This window comes from Microtus oregoni, unplaced genomic scaffold (genome assembly GCF_018167655.1).
Source record: "Microtus oregoni isolate MIOR12 unplaced genomic scaffold, Mior012 000010F_ref0000083, whole genome shotgun sequence".
NCBI classification, from domain to species: Eukaryota; Metazoa; Chordata; class Mammalia; order Rodentia; family Cricetidae; genus Microtus; species Microtus oregoni.
The window spans coordinates 6,026,832-6,044,145 of NW_024543069.1; the positions used below are offsets into that span (position 1 = coordinate 6,026,832).

Sequence of the window (17,314 nt, forward strand, 5' to 3'; positions counted from 1 at the left end):
TGCCTGATAGACACAAGGTCCTACATTTTATCCCAGAACTACAGATAAATAAACAAAATTCTAACATTTTCATACAACCCACAAATATATAATGTTTTGGGGAAAATTATTTTCCGTTAACAAATATAATTATAGGTCAAAATTAAACATTTCCTATGAAACCATGTTTCAACAAGTCTAGGGATTAGTAAAAAGGAAATGCAAGCTAGCCACTGTGAGCGAAAGGCATGTTTTGGCGAAGACTGAGTTAAATTAATTGTGTACGTCTGAGGCTAGTTCTAGTGACATGGCCACTTCCCCTTTATTTCCCACCTACCTCTAGTGCAGCCCTGCCGTGTTCAGGTGACCTGGGGACTGTTTTTCAGAGAAATACTTGCTTTGTTAGGATTTTCCACAATGCTTTTTCCAGGGTATCTGATGGAGCTTTCCTTACTGGAAGGGCCGATGTTACCCATTTCTGTCGCTAGGGGCAGACCAGTAGACCGGATGCAATGCAATGTATTTTGAGAATGTGTACACACTAAGGTTTTCTTCCCCAGCCTCCTTCTTGGTAACACTGGGCTCTCAGTCCCCCACAGTACCCCCTCAGGCGATCTCTTGTTATGCTAATGTGTTTGTTCTCTACTTGCCTCAATTTGCAAAATATTACTGTTAACCCCTTAGGTGTCTTTCTTCCCACAGCCTGTGATAAGCACCCGCATTGTTGTGACTGAGCCACCAAACTGCATAATGTTGCCTATTTTAGACTGGAATTATTGAATCAAGTAGGGCATAAAGGCCTTTGCAAGAATGGGGCATCTGAAGTATTCATTATATATTCAGTGCAAGGGCTGAAACAAAACAGTTCTTTCTGGAAAATGTCAGCGGTTAAGGCTTAGCCTCTGTGATGCACTATTCTTGTAAAGAGAAAGAGCAATGCAGAGACCCACATTGCATTCTATGCCCCGTTACAGATGAACCTGAATGTTTCTGCCATTGTTGTTTGACTGCAATGTTTCAAATAATCTGAACCAATTAATCAACTTTAAGCACGCAGTAAACACTGGGCTTTGTGAGTATGTTAGCTTAAGAGCCGGAATTGCTGCTTCCTGGTGTGTATCCAAGGTGGTGTGCAAATTCTATCACGGCTCTACCCTGCCTATAGTCCTGTGGTTGGAAATGATGGGCAGATAGAAACATGAAAGCCCCTGGATGGCATTTGTTGAGCCCTGCTGTGTTAAACACTATGCCAGCACTATGCACACATACCTCACGTAATCCAGAGAACAAAACTCCGAGGGTTTTCCTGTTAACCCTGTGGTAGGCAGAGCTCCAATGGCCCCCTGAATTCTCATTTCCTGGTAAACGTGTTTTCTTCCAGATAGTCCATCAAATATCTACACACAGGGTGTCACTGATGGGGGATTTTGTAAACATAATCAGGACTCTAAATCCTTTGAATTTAAGAAGGATTTGCCCAGTGTGGTGGGCATAGGCTTGTAGTCCCAGTTAGGCTACAGGGTGAGTTCAAGGACAGTCTAATCAACTCAGCGAGGCCTCGTAGCTGTGTTGTGGAGGACTTGCCTAGCACCGTGCACAAGGCCGTATTACACACACACACACACACACACACACACACAGAGAGAGAGAGAGAGAGAGAGAGAGACAGAGACAGAGAGAGAGAGATTGATTTAGCCTTAGTGAGCCTAACCTAACAGAGTTTTTAGAAGACACTAAAGTTCTTGACAGAAAGGCTGCAGTGCTGAGGGACGTGAGACCTGAGGGAGATTTCCTTAGTTGCCTTAGCGTGAAAGAGTCATGTGGTTAGGAATTTGGGCATTTTCCGGGAGAATGGTTCCTGGCTGACACCCATCCCTACAACCACAACGAAGCAGACTCTGCCACAACCACATGAACATGAAAGAGATGACAGAGATACTCTGATGTCAGCTTTGGGAGGTCTGAGCAGCAAGGTAGCCATGCCGTCTCCCCAGACTTCAGACCTGTAGATCTGGAAGCAGATACATGGTGCACCATTACATTTCTGAACTTGTGACTATTCGCTATGTAGCAGTAGAAAACCAATATAATCTCCATTTTATAGGCAAGAAACTTAAGGTGTTATGAAAATACTAGTAAATAACGCTGGCAGAAAAGAGGGAAGATAAAAATCCTTCCTCTCTGGCCATTTAGCAGATTCACAGTCGTAGGCTCTGCCCTAGGGGCTATGACCTACCTAGACACAGGGTCTTGGTCTCCACAGCAGTGCCACACGAGTTCCACCTTGTGTAACTGGCCTTAAATCCAGTCAGAAAGTGGTTGGTTGCTCTCATAACGTCCGTGCCACTATTGCACCTACCGCATCTCCTGCCAGCTTGGTTGTTATGGCGGCTTGCAGGTTTTACAGCTGGGTAAGACTGCTGACTACTTTTCTCTTTCCGTAGCATGTATGGCACCGTTCAGCACTGTGAATGCTCTCCAGTGGGTATGAAGTGTCCTCATCAGGACCAGCTTGATTTCTTCATGTTCTGTGACGCAAGTTTGCGTTGTCTTTAGCAATAGGGTCTCAGGGTCAGGTTCTAGAGGGTGACCAAGAGCAATAGCAATAGCCTGTAACATTTTGAGGTCTGTGGGACCCTACTTAATAAACAGCTCAGCTTTTGGTGTCTAGATGAGGCATTGTTCCCCTCCCCCTGTTATAGGATACCTCAATTTAAATACACTAGAACTTTCTTTTAGAGAAAAACCAGACGCTTCTTTGTTGGAGTAGTTCTGATAACTGGTCTTCTAATGTCAGCCCTGTAGCCTATACGGCTGTTGATTCCCATCAGGGCTTGAACTTGAGCAGACTCTACACTTGAAGCTACCAGGAGCTTCCCAAATCTTCAAGGGCAATTGCTGTAGTTTCTGAAATATAACCAAGTGCCTCATTTGCAATTGTATTCACGTTTGGAATTGTGTGGTGTGTTGATTACTTTGCTACTGCTGTTGATTCTGAAGTTAAAAGTGAGTTTTCCCTTCATATAATTGTCCAATTAGCTCTACAGCTAGGAGCAGAGACTCCCTCATTGTGAAAAGTATTTTCCAAGGTAGGAAAAAAAAATAAAGGTTTTCAAACAATTGTATTTAACTAGCTGGGAGTAGAATGGTTACTAATCTAACGCACACTTAAAAATTCTTTTCTCTCTGTGAATAGCAAAGACTCTGTATGAGAACAAAAATGGTTTTCATGTCTCATCATTTCTGGATCAGCATCTACCCCGTGCTAAACACCAGGATAGAGTATTGTATGCTATTGATATTCTCAGTAGAAAGTCAAACCCAAAGAATCTACTCGCAGCTCTGTGGAGTGCGGCTTGGGACCACAGTGCCTGGCAGTAATCACTTTATAAACTTCAGCAATAACAACTATTAAACCTGAGATTTGCAAGAGAAAACCAGTTCCACAATTTTTGAGCCAAACTGGCAGCAAGCGTTTATTACATACTGGGCGGGATGATGGGTTCTGGTTAGGGCCATTCCGAGGTGCCCAGGAAAAGGCAACGAGTCACATTTTGAAGAGGCCAACTAATAAAGGCAAACCCATCAGGCCTCTGCATCTCCCATCACGGGTGAGCATATATCCTGGCCTACTTCCTGCCTGCATACCTCTCTCCTACATCCAATCAGGGGCAAGCGTACTCCTGACATTTCCTGCCTACATGTGATCAAACACACGCAGTACAGTCGTGCCAAACAAACTTGTTTTAGGGGAATGGAAACATAAACAATAATATAGTCATTTCCATCACATCTGGGTCCCACAGTCGTCAGCATTCAGGCAAAATGCTTAGTCGCCCTAGGTGCTAGCATTTCCGGGGTCCCACGGCCCTGCGTGCACCATCGGCAATTAGGCAAACTGCCTAGTCACCCTAGGGCCTTACGCCCTACATAATCTATGGACATGCACATCTTGGCCACGTAATCTATATGTATGCATGCTGTGGCCATGTAAGCCTCTGTAGGCCAGTGCTGAGCCACCTTAAGTAAGCGGACATGCCCGCCCCACGGTCTCGTTCGACGCCTGTGCACCCCTCACTTTCCTTTCTCTTTATTAATGAAAACTCTTAAAGCGGGTTTCATTGTATATCTGCGGTCCCTCGCGCACGGTAGTATCAGCCTCCAGCATTTCAGAAAGTATCTCTCCTTGGACAAGGGGCTTACAGGTTAGAGGCATTTTTGTTTCATTTATCTCTTAAGAACAAACAGTAACTAAAACGTAATTTTGGCTCTCACACAACACCACAGAGCAAAGCCCCCTCCCCATTGAATTCTTCCTACCGAGGGAGGTTCTGAAACATTCATTTGCAGCACTATTTTCTTTGTATCCAAACACAGAGCGGGGGCCACATGCATAAGGCCCCTCTACTTTAATGACTTCTTTCTAACCTGCTTGGCTGAGGTTCCACGGCCTGCAGGATGCTAATGTGGGAAAGCATAGAGAATGTGGTCTCGTTCACTCCACATTCTCTGCATTTTTGTCGCCATAGCTGAGGGCTCTGCTAGTGTGGCACAGGGAGGAAGCCGTCACTGCAAGTTTACCATGCTTTAAGGACTTCCCTCCAGTGACCTTAAGAGAGGATCAAAGCCAGATTTAGAAAACACATGTCCCGGCATTTGATCCATCTGTGCTTGCGATATTAGATCATGTACAAACTGCAGAATTCTTCAACAATAAACCGAAGACTTAACTGTGGACCACTTTTGCTAGAGCGTAGTCCAGCTCATCAGCCCGTCCTCAGTTTCTGGTGTTCTTGTCATTATCCACTAATGTCAGCTGAAAGTCCGTGGAGTGCGCGGAATTCTGACTTTAAGAAGCTTAATTTTATTGGTGGAAAAGTTAATGCTTACATTAGAAATACACTCGAGATTTTATATCAGGCCCTGTAATAATCCAGGTACTTTAAGCTATCCTTATAATTAAGGAATAAAATCTCCTTACAGGTTCATAGGGTTCTTTTCCTTTTCTTTTTTCTTTCCATATTTCCACATCATAATAAAAAAAATGATAGAAAACAGGTATGTATTTTTTGATTGACCAACCACTGTCTGCAAAAGTCACATCCTTAAGTGAGGAAACATGCCAGTTTAGCCAAGAGACCAGGCCTCTGGCTGCTATGACACCCAGAGAGCCATGCTTGTTTCCAAATGGATTACTTTTGTAAACTACCAGTTGTATTTTCGTCTTACTGAAATTTGAAAATGCAGAGATTGCACACAGTGCAATGGATGTACTACACAGAGGACTTAGGTCAGTTGCTCACTGCCACTTGACTCCAGCGAGGTCTCCACGGATCACCCCACCTCAACCTATTGTGGGTTATTTTCTGCTCTTTTGGAGGGCCCGCCACCCAGCTCCCAAATAAATCCTGATCAGCTTTTCTTAAATTGTCCTGACTACCCTTGGCCTCTGGGCTTTTTCCTTTTCTTCCTTCTGTAGATCTTACTTTCACTCTGACTCTGTGACTGGCTGTGTGGTTGTGTGACTGTGTGGTTATGTGACTGTGTGACTGTGTGACTGTGTGGTTCTGTGGTTGTGTGACTGTGTGGTTGTGTGGTTGTGTGACTGTGTGGCTGTGTGGTTGTGTGGTTATGTGACTGGGTGACTGTGTGGTTATGTGACTGTGTGACTGTGTGGTTGTGTGACTGTGTGGTTGTGTGGTTGTGTGACTGTGTGGTTGTGTGACTGTGTGGTTGTGTGACTGTGTGGTTGTGTGGTTGTGTGACTGTGTGACTGTGTGGTTGTGTGACTGTGTGGTTGTGTGACTGTGTGACTGTGTGGTTATGTGACTGTGTGGTTATGTTACTGTGTAGTTGTGTGACTGTGTGGTTGTGTGACTGTGTGGTTGTGTGACTGTGTGGTTATGTGACTGTGTGGTTGTGTGACTGTGTGACTGTGTGGTTGTGTGACTGTGTGGTTGTGTGGTTGTGTGACTGTGTGGTTATGTGACTGTGGTTGTGTGACTGTGTGGTTATGTGACTGTGTGGTTGTGTGGCTGTGTGGTTGTGTGACTGTGTGACTGTGTGGTTGTGTGACTGTGTGGTTATGTGACTGTGTGGTTGTGTGGTTGTGTGACTGTGTGACTGTGTGGTTGTGTGGTTGTGTGACTGTGTGGTTGTGTGGTTGTGTGACTGGGTGACTGTGTGGTTGTGTGGTTGTGTGACTGTGTGACTGTGTGGTTGTGTGGTTGTGTGGCTGGGTGACTGTGTGGTTGTGTGACTGGGTGACTGTGTGTCTGTTCAAATGTCATTAAACTGTCAAAAGAAGCCCCACCTAGAGCAAGCTGATAGAATTTGTGGTGGTTAAATTGGGCAGAATTATCAAAGCCTGGAAAAAATGTATTAACCACCTCACATATGCATATACAGGTAGATTGCTATATTTGAAACACAATGGTTGCACTATATCTCGTGGTGAACTGATTTAATGTTGTCCTGGGGATCGTACCAATGAAGAGTGGCTGACCAAGTCCAACATGACATCATTTCTGTGGGGAAAGCAACTGACTTAAATCAATTCGCTATGAGGTCAGAGTGCAGGAGCAGAAAACGAGCATCAGGAAGTCAGCTGATCTTGCTGAGGTCTGGGTTAAAGCAAGGCCGGGGTGAGGAGGCAGACCGCTGGAGAGGCCATTAGAATGCCATAGACATTGTTTCATTTGGCTCCAGATATTATTATAGAAATGACATACATAGTTTGACAGAGGCCAAATCCATTTAAACAAGAAGAATGCACTGCTCTTAAATCTGAAATAACAGCAAAAGTAATGGGCTTTTCCTGGCTGATATATGCATTCATTACCATGGTACTGTAACACATAAACTAGAAATAACTACACACAAACACACACACGCATACACACGTGTGTGCGCGCGCATGCACACACAAACACACACACACACACACACACACACACACACGAGACGGGGGTTTCTTATGAGTTTATTGCACTGACCTCTACAGTGTGGCAAGTGTTTAAGTGTTCAGGTTGTCATTTGGCACGGAGGTTATTATCTCAGTGCTCAAGCCAGATAATTTGTCACATGATCTGTGGAGCCCCTTTTTGCTCTAAATAAGAGGTTCCAGGTAGAAGGCAGCTTCCCAGGGCACTTTTGCAGGAGTCCCTTCAGGTGCCTGAGCATCCTAGCTGCTGGTCTCAGACAGACCTGGAACTCAAATTAGGAAGCACAGCTGTTGGAGCTATAAAAAACATTCAGCGAAGGTCTGTGTAAAAACTGCAGTTCTGAGCTATCACACGCTACACTCTGAGGAGTGTCCTCAGCCAGACTTGAAAAGTGGCCATTTTGATGTGAAATAGGATGGGGAAAGAATGGCTATAGATGGGGGAGAAGTCTCAGGGGGAAAAAGGCATTGGAGAAATAACAGGCAGTGGACTGAGACTTCATTTAAGTGGCACCTTTTGTACTTTCTAAGGTGACCTCAGTTGACATCACCACTCCTCCTCTCATTCCTTGTCCCTAGACCTCTCTCTGTACCTCTGTTGCATCTCTCTCCTCCCCTCCTTGTATTCCCTCCCATCCTGTCCTTTCCTCTCCCTCTTTCCATCCCCTCTTTTCCTCGACCCTCTCATTCTCTTTTTTCTCTCTACATGGCCCAGGTTGGCCTTGAATGATTCCCCTGCCTCAGCCTCCCAAGCTGTAATCCCTCCTAGGATTTCAGGCCTGTCCATTGAATCTGATTCCTTACACCTCACACACTTTGTAGCAGGTTTGTGTACGCGGAACTGATGTGTATATCTCCAGATGCAAATTCATGATCTGAGTGGTGGAAGTAAATGCGTTCACGAGGAATTGAAACCAAGTCGCGACTTAAGGTTTGACCTTCGATGCACAGGAAATCAGGGCTGGGATTTGGAGGGGAAGAATGGCAGCCCCAGCAAAGGGCTTCGTGGGGAGGTGCATCCTCTCCAGTTACCACACGCCATCACTCTCAGGCGCTTTCCTTCCTATATAGCTCTAAGTCCTTTAAGGAGGTGTCGAAGATTAAAGAGGAGGAGGCCAGGAATGGGGGTGGGCACATACGAGGAGTTGGATGGAGGAAAGGGAAGGGAGAAACTTAACATAATTATATTTTAATTAAAAGGAAAGAAAACTTTGACAGAAGCCGTGTAAAAATAAGAGGTTTTAAAATTATTATTGCTTTCTAGTTAGGAGTTCTGGAGAATGTGGGTGGGGGAATGACAATTGTTATTAAGTATTCATTTTATAATTTTTATCCATTGCCTATATAAAGTCGGGTCTTAAACTTTTTCTCTTAGAAAGAGAGCAAAGGCTGGCCTCACCTGTCTAGACTGTTTATAGCGCAGCAGGGAGGGGCATCAAGCTTCCTTTGGGGTGCAAATGTGTGAAGCCTTGGAGCTGGTCAGGCCTCTTACAGGAGTGGGGAGACAGACGTGGCTCACTGCTGACAGGAGTAGTCACAGTAAGATTGTCTTCTGGGGCTGGGGCATTCTATCAGTTACAATGTATTTGTTAATGTTCACCTTGCTCCAAGGCATATTTGCTAACTATTTCTATAATGTATCCTTCTAAAAATGTCTTATTAGTTGAATAGTTTTGATATTGGTGGGCTTTGCTTGTTTGATCATTTCTCATAAACCCTCCTAACAATGCCTGTGGACTCCTCGTGTGGGGGCAGGCAGATCTCTGTAAGTTCAAAGCCTGTCTGGTCTACAGAGCGAGTTCCAGGACAGGTTCCATAGTTACTGAGAAACCCTGTCTTGAAAAACAAACAATCGAAAAAAATAAAATAAACTATGAAGACAAAATATGATAAGGCAAAAAAGGAAGCTGTTTAAGATTGTTTCGAGAGATAGGTGGACCTATATGAAAAGGATTACTGTTAAGACAGCAGGCCCAAGAAAGGGTAAACAGAAAGCACCATGACTTCAAGCCTCTGCCCAAGACCAGTCTCTGTGTAACACACACACCACACATCACACTGCACACACATCACCCCCCCCCACACACCACATACACACGTCACACACACAAATTTCAAAAAACAATTTGAGGAAATCTGGAAACGTACCCACTGGGTGATGCTATCTGTATCGCCCGCGTATAGAAGGTGCTAAAGCCTGTCTGTAAATACACTGGCCTTCTCAGACCCCGCTTCTAAAGCCACTTCCATTTCTTTCTATTTTGAGATGACCGTGTGGGCACCTGCCTCGGCCCACACCATCCAAAGGAAACTAGACAGGGCTTCTAGACTGCAGAGCCCTGGTCACCGCCACAGCACGCTCAGCACAGTGACATTCAAGAGCTGACACTTGGTGGCTTTTTGCTTTGCAGATTGAGATTCAGCACCACCTTCTTCCCTGACACGGCCCACTCACCAAGCAGAGCCAGCAGCACGGGGAACATGTGCAGATGCCCCCGCACGCATGTGACCCCGGGACATTCCCATCTCTGCGCAGAGACGCGCTCTGTCGGTGGCACTGTCTTTGTGCCTCCCCTCTCGTCTACTGGGCTAAAGGCCGTGGTGCTAATAAGTACGTTTATCACCAACACCAGCAGTTTCTTCCTGCAGAGCTTACATGCTTCTCAGTATGACTAAGGGCCTGATGTTACCTACGAGGCAAACTCGCAGTGAATCAGCTCAAATCAGAACACGGGAGCCTCTGAGGACTGAAATTAAGAGCGGTACCTTGATGTGAAAGCCGCTCCCCAGTCTCGATCTGTTGATGAAACTGTACTCTGGTATCCCCCAGCCAATTCCACAAACATACTCGTGTTTATATTTTGCTGGCAGGCTTCGGTTTGGGGCAGATCTCAATAAATATCTGAGATCTCCAGTTTTCTCTAACGCTGGACGCTTTTCTCCTATGTAGGCGGTGTGCTGGTGGATTTTAGGCAAGTGGTCTTTGATGTAGTCTGGACCTTAAAGAGACAGAAAGAAAGCTTGTTATAACCTTCACATTACACTTTCTCTCTCTCTCTCTCTCTCTCCCTCCCTCCCTCCCTCCCTCCCTCTCTCCCTCTCATGTATATGTGTGTGGGAGATGTTTCAGGTATCTCAGCCCTGCTTGCAAGGTCCTGGGGATTGAACTCTGAGATGCCTTTATTTCAATTGTGGAGTAAACACTATGGCATTTTCTAATGTTCCTAGGTAGGATTATCAGCTGTTCAAATGGGTTAAGTCAAAGAATCCTTATTAATAGCTGGTAAAGGTAGACTCTAACCGCCACCCCCCCACCCCATTTAAGATGGGGAAAGGGAGTCTCATGAAGATTGGTTCTTTGTTCAGAGTCCAAGCAAACGAACTCTCCACACTCCCAGGCTGCCTTCCAAGCTGGACCTTCAATGCTCCCACGAAGCTGCTGTGTTTGTAATTAATTCAAGAAAGACACATTTCAATTCTAAAGTTCCTCATCCGTGACATACGGTCAAGGGCTAGCCTTCAGACCTGGGGGGATTTGCTTTACATCTACGGCTTCTTAAATGTGAGTGAAAATACCCTAAATGTGTTAGAAGCTATTAGAAAACCGAGAAAATGACGAGACGGGACAGCTCTAGTGGATGATGACTCAAGGCAGGGGTAGCTAGCATTAGCCTTCAGAATGGAAAACAATGAAAGTAATTAATGAAATGAGAGACACAAACAGGAATCCCAGATCTGGGCAGAGATCACTCAGGTCTACACTTGGAGGCTGATGATGTGTGTGGAGACCCCAAGAACTTCATTTCTATCAGCACGGAAACAGTTTACGGGAGGGAGGGAGGCACTGCAGCCTAAGACTGCGGCTCTGCTCATCAAGGGCTTGGTGTTTGGGGAGTCTAGGGAAGGCAAGGCCACGGGTCGGATGCGTCTGTTACATCCCTCACAGACTGAAGTGTTCCAATGCTCGGTTCTCAGGTAGAAAGGCTGTTTTGGAAGAGTCTGGAATTTTCGGGAGGTGGAGCCTCACGGGAGGAAGTGGGTCATGAAAGGTGGAGCCTTGAAGTTTTATGGCCCTGTCGCACTTGCAACCTGCAGTCTGCCCCAGACTACTGAGGACACACTGTAAGCTGCTGGTTTTCACCCAGGTCAGTGGCTGTCCCTTAAGCAACTGCTGTCCTGATCCCCAGCTGCAGCTCCGCTGCTACCAGCAGCAGTTAGGACACAAGGGCCACAGCAGCCCGCGGGATTCTGTGGCTCTCTCAAAGCCACTGAGGGGAACTTTATCTAGATCTCTACCCCTCTAACAGAACTCAGGATTCAAAGATTGAGGTGAAGTTCAGAGAGGCTCACTCTCAAGTAGCTAACCTTCTCTCCTTGCTCTGCTACCCTCAGAGTTTTCCTTCCCTGCCTGCCAGCCCCGCCTATCCTGCCTCAATATTGACCGTTCAGCTCTTTATTAGACCACCAGGTGTTTTAGACAAAGAATCCCAGCTTTACAGAGTTCAGCAAATGCAACGTAAACAAAAGCAACACAAGTTTACATCATTAAAACAAATGTTGCCCAGCTTAAACAAGAGAAACACACCTTAAAACAATATTCTACAACAGTATCCAGCTTTGGTAGCCATGCCTACCCCACCAAGATGGGTGACCTCTCTTCTTAAATCCCCGCCTCCCTTAGGTTGCTCTTGTCAAGTGTTTGATCACAGGAATGAGAACCCTAACAATCAATGGGAGGAGTGGAGTTCTTAAGCTGGACCAGTAAGATGTGTTGTGCCAGATGGAGGCTGCACTCAAATGTTCTTGGGAACAGTGCCTGCAACATTTGCCTTGCAGATAGTCAACAAAAGTAGGCTCGGCACTCTGCATAGCTCAACGGCGAGCAAAAATGTTTATAATTATGGTTTTGGTTTTCTTGGTGGTTGTTTTTGTTTTATATAGCGGTCACTGCGTGTATCCCATAGTCACTGAGAGGTTTAGGGAGATAAGAAGTCTCCACAAGCTTCGGTCGTGATTAATAAAGAGGCTGCAGGTGGAGCTGAGTGGCAGAGTGTTTACCTAGCAAGCATGCGCAAGGGCCAGGGCTCATCCCCAGCACTGTAAGAGAAAAGAGTGTGGTTGTGAGGGGTTTTGTTTTGCCTAGAGTAGAACCCAGGGTCATCCACACTCTACCATAAAGTGGCACCCAGTCAAGATCACAGTGTTGAGCCTAATCCTGGTTTTGTCCAGAGCTGGCTGTGTGAGCCAGGGAAGGTCACCCTACTTGTGCATCTGATAACACCTCTGCAGTGTTGCCACCTCCCAGGAGAAAGAGGAGTTTTACTTAGCACAGAGTGTTTAGTTCAAAATCTGGTTCATGTGCCCAATCTTCTCTCTGATTCGTGGACCTTTTGACGTGAGCCTTCTCTTATCTGTTGCAGTTCTTAATTTGTATCTTGGGAACCAATGGACTTGCTAGTGTTTTTTTTTTTAATGTTTTTTGTTTGTTTGTTTGGTTTTTGTTTTGTTTTGTCTGTTTGTTTTGAGACAAGGTTTCTCTGAATAGCCTTGGCTGTCCTGGGATTTACTCTGTTGACCAGGCTGGCCTCTAACTCACAGAGATCCACCTGCCTCCGCCTCTGGAGTGCTGGGATTAAAAGCGTGCGTCACCACCACCCGACTTGATTTTTTTCTTACTGTGAACAAATTTCAAATCCTTCAGAACTCTTTGATATTAAAGGTCATCAAATATTTATTGTAAAGGCCAGAAAGGAAATTGTTTTGGTTTTGCTGTCCCTTAAAATCTGTTTCACAAACTCAGTTCTGCCCTTGTAGGTCAAAAGCTGCCGTGGGAAAAGAGGAAAACAATAGCTATGCATATATTTCAAGAAAACACTATGGGAGGGGCTGAGGAGAGAGCCCAGTTGGTTGAGTGCTTGTCTGTCATGCTGGGCTCCATACTCAGCATGGCAAAACCTGAGTGTGAGGGGGAAATGCACATAAAATCCCAGGGATCAGAGGTGGAGGCAGGAGGAAAAGCAGCTCCAAGTCATCTCTGACTACATAGGGAATTGGAGGTTGGCCTGCACTACATGAGCAAGACCCTGTAACAACACACACACACACACACACACACACACACACACACACACACACACGTTATGGTGCTCTCTGCTTTCACGGTAGAATCTGGAGGTGAACAGAGCAACACAATGTACAACTTGTACATCCATCCACTGCAAACAGATTATGGAGAACATGGTTGGGACAGGAATGCAAAAAAAAATTGCTTAGGTATGAACACCTGGATAAGCTGTTGTAGAAAGCATGTTGGCATGCAGAAATTTAAATAAATTAATTCGGTGTCATTTATATCCTAGGCTCAATGGGATCTAAAAAAACCATGGGATCTAAAATTTTTTTTTAGGGCAACAAGATTGTAGCTGTATATAAATTTCATTCACTATGAAATATTGTTTTTCATTTTCTCACAACCACTTAAAAGAGAGCAAAACTGTTCTTGACTTCTGGGTAAATTTCAGACTAGAAGTTGGCTCCTATGACATGGTGAAGGAAGGGTGTCAAGTTAGGTAAAAATAGATGGTGTTTCAGAGGAGGAGTGAGAGCTTGGGACAGTCCCGAAAGGAAGGAATAGGACAGCTGGAAACCGCAAAGCAACAGAAGCCGTGATGTGCTGCCGAGAAGAAAGACCAGCTGCTGGGGAAGAGGAGGCTGAGGCTTACGTAAAAGATAAGCCGGGTGGCCCCTTGAAACGAGGCTGGCTCTTCTATCCAGAGGACAAGCTCCTGGCTTCCCCTAGCCTCAAACCCAGTTACAAACTGTGGTGGTTTGAATAGGTATGGCTCCCAACGACTCATGTGTTTGAATGCTTGGCCCATAGGAAATGGCACTATGAGGAGGTGTGGCCTTGTTGGAGGAAGTGTGTCACTCTGTGGAGGCGGGCTTTGAGGTCTTGTATGCTCAAGCTATGCCTAGTGTGGCACACAGTCTCCTGATGCCTGAGGATCAAGATGTAGAACTCTCAGCTCCTTCTCCAGCACCATGTCTGCCTGCATGTCGCCATGGAGATAATAGGCTAAACCTCTGAACTATAAGCCAGGCCCTCCATTAAATGTTTTCCTTTGTAAGAGTTGCCGTGGCCATGGTGTCTCTTCACAGCAATAGAAACATAAGTCTTACAGAAACAGTGACTTCCTCTGTTGAATGGGTCATCGGCAGAGACGTTCCCCAGGCTCAGATGGTTGTTGCCAGGTGCCATCTTTAGAAAGAACCCAGACTACCATAAAGTCTGAGAGCAGGGAACAGTCACAACTCAGGGAAACCGTGTTCAGCCAACCACAGCTGCAGGATAGAAGCCAGTCCAGCAGGAGCAGTTGTGCAGGTGGGAAAAACCCAAGGCTGCCAAGCTCCAAAGTGTGGGCAGCAGCAGGCTCAGCTCAGATACTGAAATGCATAGGAATAGGTAGCCTTTTCCTTGGTGGCCTGGGGCAGACGTCATCAACTAAGAATAACGCTTCTGTCTGCTGGCACTTGTCCAGTATGGGCTCAGCATAAATCATAGGAAAGACAGATGCTGTCAGTTCAAAGGACCACCACCCACAACACATGTCTGGGAGTTTTCAATTTTCAAGAATTCAGAAGGAAACTTTCCTTTTTCTTTTCCTTTCCTTCCTTTCTTCCTTCCTCCCTCCCTCCCTTCCTTCCTTCCTTTTTTATTTTTATTTTTTGAGACAGGGTTTCTCTGTCTAACAGTCCTAGCTATCCTGGAGCTCACTTTGTAGGCCAGGCTGGCCTTGAACTCACAGAGATGGGCCTGCCCCTGCCTCTCAAGGGCTGGTTTTACAGGCGTGAGCCACCACGCCCAGCTCACAGAGCTTTAGATATTGAAATTGTGTCCCGAAATGTGCAAAAACAAGTTATATGCAACGAAGCTCATTTATATGGTTGAGTTAATAATACAAGCACCTGTCAGCTTGCGTCCACTCTTGGAATGCCACCTTGTCAAGTACCTCCTGAGTGGCAGTGGTGGCACACACCGTCCAGACAGGCTGCTTGCACTCGTCTCAATCTTGCCTCATCAAGTAACTACTACAGACTGTTCACTAGATGACACACATTTATTTTGAAAGTATTACGATCTTTAAATATTCCACAAATTGATATTTTTAAAACATGTAACACACGGTTTCCATAACTCCAGATTTAGGATTATCAAGTGGAGTGCATTAGTCCTTCGAGGGGCCCCAGTGACATCTGCAGACATTTGGAGCTGGTACAGCAAGTCAGAGCTGCTGCTGTGGTCCAGTGGGTCGAAACCAGGAGTCTGCAACATGTGCTAAGGTGCACGGGCCGTCCTCCTCCAGCAGGGAATCAGCTGGCCCCAAGCGGCAACAGCCACAGCTGAGAACTCCTGCCGGAAACTAAGGCACGAGGCAACACAAGGTGATATCCAAGGAGAAGGTTGGTAGTTAGAGACACTTCTATCCCCACTGGTGGTGGGTGGTAGTGTTTTTCCAAAGCACAAAGACGGTGCCATCGCATTAACCGCACATCCAGAGAACTGGCTGTGGTCGAAGCAAAGAATGCGATCCGACCAGTTCTGACAAGTCCGAGCTTAGGCTGTGAGGTATAAAATCAACTCCTGCAGAAATGTAGCTCAGAGATAGTCTTTATCTAGTCTGAATGAGACTCAGCTTCAAACCTCAGCACTGGAAAAAAAGTATTGCACACGCACACATTCTCTCTCTCTCTCTCTCTCTCTCTCTCTCTCTCTCTGTGTGTGTGTGTGTGTGTCTCTGTCTCACACATACATGGGTGCATGCACAACCAGAAATGTCCCAGAAGTGTTTTGAGAAATATTAAATGCGGAGATTTTTCTAAGGTCTTAGAACAGTAGCTGGTATTCAAGAAAATCACAGTTAATATTAATGATTAGAAATGGATGTTTTTTCTTTTTCTTTTCTTTTTTCCCAAATAAGCATTTTATCTACAATGCTGGACTGCCCAAGTCCTGGACATTTCCTGCTATGAAATCTGCCTGTCCTTAAACTATCTCTCTCTCTCTCTCTCTCTCTCTCTCTCTCTCCCCCCCCCCCCCCCCCCTTCTGGGATTCTGAGTACTTTAGCTCTTTCTCACAGTCCCGTGCTGCAGATCCGTGTGAGGTCTATGAAGGAGGAGGCTGTTCTTTCTCACATGAAGGAGACAAATCAGAATGCTTTTCTGTAAAAGTCTCCTTTTCAGTCGCTAACGACAGAGTCCTAGACGTGACTTGTTCTTCTCCATACCGAAGCTACATTTAGGGAGGCAGGCAACATCCCCTATTGTGCCCACGACTCTTCTTCCAAAATGTTGGGGGACTTGATAGAGATATGAATAATTTACATTGATATGGATTTTGTTTTAGTGATTTAAGGTCAATTTTGTTATATGTATATGTGTTTCTGATCTTGATTAAGGAACTGTGATTGTGTAGTTCATTTAAAAATGTAATGTATAATTAGAAATATAGATTGTTAATAGATAATCATAATAGTCAAGTTTGTAGTCATGTTAGTTAAGATTTTCTAGATGTACATAGATATATTTTAGATAGGCATTCTTCATATTTTTCAAAGATTATAGAATATGGCATTTTAAATGTTTTAATAATTTAGGACTTTTCATGACAATGAGACACTCTGCTCCTGGCAGCACCAATCTACTTCAAGAGGAAGATGGGCATCGAAGAGGATCCTTATGGAGTTTGATAGCCATTTGGGCAAGAAACTGCTCTTGCCTGGACTATTGCATAAACTGGACACAGAGAACCCGCAGAGAGAGGACTACTGAACTTGCCTAAGGTGAGATGATCTTTCGGGGTTCCTGATTCATGAAAGAGTCTGCGAGATATTCTGCAGGACACAACAGATAGTGACTGAACTGACTTTGAATTTTCCTGCTTTATGGAAATGTCTGCTGGATACCATGGGCCTGAAGGCTGAAGATGGATGCCCCAACGGTACAAAAGAATTTTGGGTGACTGTCCAGGCAGCGAGATGTCTTTGTCATTTCTAGAGTTTGAAGTTTCTTCGTTCTTGTTTACTTAGGTAATATATCTTTCTGGAGTCTTTGATGGAGTTAAGAATAGTTAGTTATAGTTTTCCTTAGTTATGATAAAGATTATTGTAACTTTTACTTGATAACTGTTTTGTTATATGTAATTTTGCTATGTTAAAGCCTTTTTTTTTGTTTAAACCGAAAAAGGGGAAATGATGGAGGAAGGTCATTGGCTAATAAAGGCACTGCCCTGGCCCATTTTATTGGTTAGAGGATAGGTGGGAGGAGTAGGCAGAACAGGACGCTGGGAGGAAGAGGAAGTGAGCTCAGTCTCGACAGCTTTCCTCTCAGGAGCA

At 45.2% G+C, this 17,314-nt stretch overlaps 1 protein-coding gene across 1 annotated transcript in view; it reads right to left on the reverse strand.

The window, feature by feature from the left end:
• Nucleotides 1-17,314, reverse strand: part of CUNH4orf45 (chromosome unknown C4orf45 homolog) — an 83,207-nt gene that overhangs the window by 34,887 nt on the left and 31,006 nt on the right. Inside the window, exon 2 of the mRNA XM_041658915.1 lies at nt 9,689-9,921. Within this exon, the coding sequence (XP_041514849.1) occupies nt 9,689-9,921 (233 nt within the window). The remainder of the gene's footprint in view (nt 1-9,688; nt 9,922-17,314) is intronic.